Below are 7,977 nucleotides of genomic sequence, written 5' to 3' on the forward strand. Positions count from 1 at the left end.
GATTAAAAGTTCTCGTGGACTGTAGGTGAAACTATAGGTTTCAGTTTCATTTTTCTTGCTTCTTTCTAGTTATAAGAAAATGCAGTGTGCTTGGAGAGTCTTAACAGCTTGTAGATTTTTACCATGAATTGTGTGGGCTCAATTAGATTAGGAGTAAACAGCTGAGGAAATAGCTATAAGATAGAATACCAATGGCCCACCTACTCATTGTAGAAATACTTAAGTGCTGCATGTTTGTCAGAAACTATCCTATACACTACATTATATTAGCAAGGATGATAGCAAAGAATAAAACACTACAGTTTCCTCTTTTAGTCATTTCAAATGTTGTAATAAATTGCTCCATTTATGCACTTAAACTTTTTGATGTTTTTCAATCAATTGTATGAAACATATTCAACGTCTCTTTAGAGTTTCTTAGAGATTTTTGGTGTTTGAAGATACAAAGTACAAGAATTTTAACTCTCTCACATTAAATACTAGACTCTCATCACATTAAATATTAGACTCTTCCTCAATTTGAGCAGTGTGATGCCAAAAATGCCCCCAATCATGTTTATATTCCCAAATCACTTAAGGGAAAGTGAAGAAATGTGCTTTTAAAATAAATAGTTTTAAACAATTTTAGTAATTAAAGAGGTTGATGTTAGCTAAAGCATAGTCTCAGTGAATTAGAGATGAGAAGGAAGACACAATTATTCAATTCTACCATTTGTACTGCCTTAATGTTTGGGAAACATTTTTCATTTTGTGAAAATGATTTTATTTTCATATCATATATTCTGAAAAGTTTTTCCCCTCCCTTATCACTTACTAGATCTTCTCCACCTCCATGCCCATCTGATTCTACACCTTATTTATCTCTTTCTTTAGAAAACAAACAGGCTGAAAATATGAGAGAATAATTTAAAAATTAAAATAAAATAATAGCCCAAGTAGATAATTTCAGTAATTAAAAAAATCAGAATTAAGCAAACTAAACAGACCAAAAGAAAAATAAAAAATGTAAAACTACAGGTATACATAGGCAGACAGACAGACACATACACCATAAAAACACAGAATTGGAAACAATAATAAATAAGCAAAAGACAAGTAAAGTTTAAAAAAATGCCCCCCAAAAAGCACTGTGAGACAAAGTCATCTCCAAAACCATCCCTGCCTTGGTTTTTTATGGCTATTTACTGCTGGACATGGGTCCTCTCCTAAGTGTGGTTTGTATTTCTTGTGTGGTGCTTTTGGAGAAAACGAATTTTTTCCTTGCCTGTTAGCTTGGAGACATTCTTTCAATCAAGGAAATTCTGAGTTACCTTATGATCTAGGCTGCTCACTAGATCTTCTTGATTGCTATAGACATCTTGCAAAATCTGTGATTCCCCTTTATCAATTGATGCAACAGGCTTATCATATCCCTTCATGGCAAGGATATAAATGGGATGTGGGATTTAGCATTATAACTGGAACATAGTATTAAATACCTTTTCTCTGTGTACTTATAGTTTGGAAGACTGCAGTAAACTGCTACTCTTAAAAATGTCATCAAAATGCCTAGCTTATAAGATGCTTTTCATAGCTTATGGAAAGATAATTGAATGTTTTAAATTTAAATGAAACTGTCTTGTTTCTTAGGTTATAGTAGTACACACGGCAGAAAAATTAGAAAAATATTCCTGAAAAGCCAGCAGTTATATGTTTTTTATTAAATTTAAATTTTTTCATTCATGTATTTAAGCTTAAATTAAAAATTAAAAATGAATATATTTTATTGAATTCTTCTTTTAAAATATGCTCATTATCATACATACTTATTGAATATTTTCTTGTATATATTCTTTACTCAGTCTGAGAACCTATCAGAAAATCTTGCACAATGTTCATGAGCTTTCTGTATCTTGAATTTTTTGGTAAGAGACTGGTTCTGAATGACCCAGTTCAGAAATGAAACTCCAAAATTCTCTAGTTTAAAACTTGGGCTATTGCTCTAATTGCAGGAGTCTTCCATACTCACAGCCAGAAACCCACCATTCTTTGATCATCATGCCATTATTTAAAGGAGTAAAGGTCTGTAAATCTCCAGTTATTGTTGATTTGATGGATATATTGCTTACAAATCTTAGTAGGTTATATCACTAATCTATGTTTTCACCACATCATGTTCCTCAGGTCCAATATTTGTTGATTGATTATTTCTCTTAATCTCTTATGAGATTATCTCTAAACTGTGTGTTCCCTGAATCTTCCTACCCTGGCTTTCTTCTTTGTGGAGATGGAGGTGGACAATCGCACCATCCTGACTGAATTCATTCTTGTGGGCTTCTCAGCAGACCCCCACTGGCAGCTGATTCTATTTGGAATATTTCTAACCATCTACTTGATGACCTTGTCAGGGAACATGACCTTGATAATTTTAATCCGCATTGATTCCAGGCTGCACACACCCATGTACTTTTTTATTGGCGGTCTATCATTTTTGGACTTCTGGTATAATTCTGTGTACATACCTAAAATCTTGGTCAACTGTGTTTCAGAGGATAAGCGTATTTCTTTGGCTGGTTGTGGGGCTCAATTTTTCTTTTCCTGTGTAGCAGCCTACACTGAATGCTACCTGCTGGCAGCCATGGCATATGATCGACATGCTGCAATTTGTAGCCCATTGCTCTATTCAAGCATCATGTCCACTTCTCTCTGTGCTGGGCTAGTGGCTGGCTCTTATGTAGGAGGGTTTTTAAATGCTATTGCGCATACTGCCAACACTTTCAGGTTAAGGTTCTGTGGTAAAAATATTATTGATCACTTTTTCTGTGATGTGCTTCCACTGGTAAAAATGTCTTGTACAGACACTCGTGTCTATGTGAAAATCCTTTCCAGTATGGTGGGCTTCACTGTGCTTTCAAGCATTCTTGCCATCGTCATTTCCTATTTCAACATCCTGCTGGCTATCTTGAGGATCCGCTCAGCTTCAGGAAGACGCAAGGCTTTCTCCACCTGTGCGTCTCACCTGGTCTCTGTCACACTCTTCTATGGCTCCTTGCTCTTCATGTATTCAAGACCCAGTTCCAATTACTCCCTGGAAAGAGACAAAGTGGCCGCCATGTTCTATACCATTATCAATCCGTTACTCAACCCTTTCATCTATAGCTTGAGAAACAAAGATGTCAAAGAAGCCTTTAAAAAGTTGATGCAAACTATACAACAGCAAACATGAAGGCTACATTTTGTGGAATGGGGCTGTTCAAAACTGGCCTACAAACATGTTTGATGTATTTCTCTCTTTAGTTAGAGTTGAAAGAATATACTAACAACTATGAAAGCTTTAATTACATTCTCTGTAGTTGTGATTAATATAGTTTTGCTATGTAAACTTTTACAATTCCACAATGATGGATTTTGCATTGTAATATCCTTGTTTATTTGCAATATTAGCTTTAAAAAGTAATGCTTCCCCATTTTGGTAGGAATTATCATGGGAAAAGAATGAAATAAAAGAAGTTGAATCATTTTTTAACACTTAGTTTGATTTTGAAGTTTTGGGCAAATAAGAAAATGATATAAAGTGGTTAGATTGCTAAATAATTGTTCTGGATTTTATAAATTAGTATTCTTACTAAAGTGTCTCATAAATTTCTTCCTATAAATATAATTAAACACATAAAATACATTTGTGTAAAACTTTTGTTTTTTTGTACTTAGATATTAATGAAATGTTTTAAGAATAAAAGACTGGAGGCATAGCTCAGAGGTTAGAGCATATATTGCTCTTGCAGAAGTCCAGAGGTCAGTTCCAAGTATCCACATTGTCTTAATCAGGGTTTCTATTCCTGCACAAACATCATGACCAAGAAGCAAGTTGGGGAGGAAAGGGTTTATTGAGCCTACACTTCCATGTTGCAGTTCATCACTAAAGGAAGTCAGGACTGGAACTCAAGCAGGTCAGGAAGCAGGAGCTGATGCAGAGGCCATGGAGGGATGTTTCTTACTGGCTTGCTTGCCCTGGATTGCTCAGCCTGCTCTCTTATAGAACCCAAGAGCATCAGCCCAAAGGTGGTACCACCCACAAGGGTCCCTCCACCCTTGATCAGTAATTGAGAAAATGCCCCACAGCTGGATCTCATGGAGGCACTTCCCCAACTGAAGCTCCTTTCTTTGTGATAACTCCAGCCTGTGTCAAGTTGACACACAATACTAGCCAGCACAATTGACCCCTTGTCAACTTGACACACAAACACATCACTATTAAGCCTCAACCCTTACTTTCTTATTCATCCCCAAGATCTAAATTACTTTAAAAGTCCCACAGTCTTTACACATTAAAAGTTCAATCACTTCAAAATGTTCAATATCTTTAAAATTCAAAGTCTTTTAAAAATTCAAAGTCTTTTAACTGTGGGCTCTACTAAAATACTTTCTTCCTTCAAGAGGGAAACATATCAGGGCACAGTCACAACCAATAGCAAAACTCAAACTCCAATGGTTCAATGTCTGGGATCCAACTCACAATCTTCCAGGCTCTTCCAAGGGTGTGGGTCACTTCTCCAGCTCTGCCCTTTGTAGCACACAGCTTGTCTTCTAGGTTCCAGCTGCCTGTACTCCACTGCTGCTGCTGTTCTTAGTGGTCATCTCATGGCACTGGCATCTACAAAACACTATTGACTTCTACTGTAATTAGGCTTCACCAATAGCCTCTCATAGGCTCTCTTCATGGTGACAAGCCTCTGCTCCTAAGCATGACCCACTCAAGTCCTGGGCCATCAATTGCAACTGAGGTTGCACCTTCACCAATGGTCTTCCGTGGCCTCTCACTGTGCCAGGAGGCTCAGCTGCTCTTCATGACCCCTCCATGCCTTCAAAACCAGCACCATCTGGGCGACTCTTACACAGTACCATGTCCAGCCACAGCACAAAATACAACTGTGGCTATCTCTGGAACACACTCTCTGTGCTCTCAGAAAACACTTCCAAGAAGATTTCATCTCAGTGATGCTGGTCTCTTCTTGATCACCGCTAATTTCTTAGCTCCAGCTAACCAGCATCAATAGTCCCTGTAACACAAAGGTTTGCTTTAGTGGTTCTGGTATCTTGTTACTCACAGCTGATTCTTCAGCCCCAGCTAACCAAACCCACAAAATCTTCACAATCAAAACATGGCCACTTTAACAGTGTTTAATCTTCCCTCTGAAATTTCACAAGCCAGGCCTCCATCTTTTGCATTGTTCTTAACAATGTCTTCCAAGCTCCTACAGAACTTTCCACCAAGCTCTTAATATTCTAATGGCTTTTCTAGCTCAAATTTTCCAAAGTCCTTCCACTTTCCTCCCCAAAACATGTTCAAGTTGTCAGAGGAATACCCCACTACGCTGGTACCAATTTGTCTTAGTTAGGGTTTCTATTCCTGCACAAGCATCATGACCAAAAAGCAAGTTGGGGAGGAAAGGGTTTATTGAGCTTACACTTCCATGTTGCAGTTCATCACTAAAGGAAGTCAGAACTGGAACTCAAGCAGGTCAGGAAGCAGGAACTGATGCAGAGGTCATGGAGGGATGTTTCCTACAGGCTTGCTTCCCCTGGCTTGCTCAGCCTGTTTTCTTATAGAACCTAAGAGCACCAGCCCAAAGGTGGTACCACCCACTAGGGGCCCTCCCCACTTGATCACTAATTGAGAAAATGCCCCACAGCTGGATCTCATGGAGCCACTTCCCTAACTGAAGCTCCTTTCTTTGTGATAACTCCAGCCTGTGTCAAGTTGACACACAAAACTAGCCAGTGCATACACTGAATGGCTCAGTGTTACCTGTAACTTAGGCTCCAGGGGCATCTAATGCCTCTGGCCTCTCTAAGCATCTGTGAAAAAAGTGTACATGCCCATATACAATGACAAACAATGTATACATAATTAAATGCAAAATAAATCTTCAAATAAATATTAGAAACTAAAATATTCTAACTTTGGCTATTATAAATAGGGCTGCTACTGGAAAGAACCCAGGTATCCCTCAACGGAGAAATGGATTCAAATATGTGGTATATATACACAATGGAGTACTCTTCAGCCATTGGAAACAATGAATTCATGAAATTCTTCGACAAATGTATGGAGCTGGAGAACACCATACTAATTGAGGCAACCCAGTCTCAAAAGATCAATCATGATATGCACTCACTAAGAAGTGGATATTAGCCTAGAAAATTGGAATACCCAAGACATAATCCACACATCAAATGATGTCCAGGAAGAACAGAGGAGTGGCCCCTTGTTCTGGAAAGACTCAGTGTAGCAGTATAGGACAATACCAGAACAGGGAAGTGGGAAGGGGTGGATGGGGGAACAGGGGGAGGGAAGAGGACTTATGGGACTTTCGGGGAGTGGGGAGCCAGAAAAGGGGAAATCATTTGAAATGTAAATAAAAAATATATTGAATAAAAAAACAAAAACAAAATGAAAAAAGAAATAAACACAAAAATATTAATATCACAAAAAAGAAACTAAAATATTCTAAATCTAACATTAAAACATATCTTTATGCTAGTACTTTAACCTAAAATAGTACATATACTATCATTAATGATTTACTTCAATGTAAGCCCCATTGAAGTAAAATATTATAATTAATTGGAAAAGGCTTAAGTAAGATAATATTCAGATGCATTCTGGATCCCATGATTGTTTTCTCTTTCTTCCTCCATTCTTTTGCATCAAGATGTTGCCCTTAGCTACTTCCCTAGCACTACAAGTACTTACCAGCATGCTTGTTGTCATGATGATAATGGATTAAATCTCAGAAACAGTAATGTAGACCCCAATTAAAAGCTATCTTTCATAAGACTTGCCTTGCCTTGGTGTCTCTACACAGCAATAGAACAGTGAATAAAACAGTTGACATTATCACTGGTTTTTTGAGCACTTAAAACTCGAGTTTTTCAGGCTTCAGTGTATAACTTAATATGATAAAATCCTAAGAATTATTGGGTAGCTTGCTTTCTTTATCTATCTATCCATCAATTAATTAATTAATTAATTGAATGTAGTTCCTGATTCCCCAAGTATGTCCCTGAACTCTGTTTTAGAGCCGTGAAGATTATAGGCCTGACCCTTATATGGTGGCATCTTCTCTCCAAGAAGTTGTTACTCAAATGTGTAATAACAACAATAACAACATTTTTCTGAATACTGATAAATTTTCAATTAATGTAACTGAGAAGATAATATTGGATGGTGGGACAGAAATGAAATATTAGGTCATGTACATGAATGGAGACAAGAAAATAAATAACCTCCTTAAACAAGGGTCAAGTCTAGCCTTTTGTGATATGAAGAGGAAGAGGGTACATATGTGAATGAGATAAGAAGGAGAGACTGGGAGGAGGGGAGAGAGGGAAAGCTTTGATTTAGATATCAAATAAATAACTTGATCAATAATAGTAATTAAGAGGGCCAACCAGCTAAATACAGTCTCCCAAAAAAGACATAGGAACGGTGAACAGAGAGATGAAAAAGCATTCAGTATGACTCTTAGGGAAATGTATATTGAAATCACAAAATATAAATATTACAGCTATTCAAACAGCTCTACTCAAGAAAGATAATGGTAAGTTAGGCAGCCATCACAGTGCTTGAGGAGTAGAATGAACTCAACACAAGGCTGATGGAAGAAGAGTTGTTGTTCATTTATTTTTGCTTTCTTCTTTATTTAATTATTTATTTCTTGAGAATTTCATACAAGTACCATACTTGCATTTCTCATTTTTCTCTTCCAATTCCTCATGTGTCCCCCAACTTCTTATTAAATGTGTTCTTTTATTTTTATTTATTATTGTTTTCTATATATGTTTTATATAAATATAAAACCTACCATGTTCATTTACTGATGCTTATATGTATACATGTTTATGACTGACTTCTTAGGATTCAATAACCTCTCTGTGAACTCTGGAGAAGACTTATTCATCCTCTCCAGCAGCCATTGACTGCTTATTGCCTTT

At 37.0% G+C, this 7,977-nt stretch overlaps 1 protein-coding gene across 1 annotated transcript; it reads left to right on the forward strand.

Annotated features, from left to right (window-relative positions):
* Positions 1 to 2,266: 2,266 nt before the first annotated feature.
* Positions 2,267 to 3,205, forward strand: LOC127684242 (olfactory receptor 9G4-like). Its single transcript, XM_052181199.1, has one exon. The coding sequence runs from the start codon at positions 2,267 to 2,269 to the stop codon at positions 3,203 to 3,205; it is 939 nt and encodes a 312-aa protein (XP_052037159.1).
* The last annotated feature ends 4,772 nt before the right edge of the window (positions 3,206 to 7,977 follow it).

The sequence above is a fragment of the Apodemus sylvaticus genome, chromosome 5 (assembly GCF_947179515.1).
Source record: "Apodemus sylvaticus chromosome 5, mApoSyl1.1, whole genome shotgun sequence".
Lineage (NCBI taxonomy): Eukaryota > Metazoa > Chordata > Mammalia > Rodentia > Muridae > Apodemus > Apodemus sylvaticus.

Excerpts from the sequence above, each read along its gene's own strand:
- LOC127684242 (XM_052181199.1), top strand. The coding sequence starts at position 2,267 with ATGGAGGTGGACAATCGCACCATCCTGACTGAATTCATTCTTGTGGGC.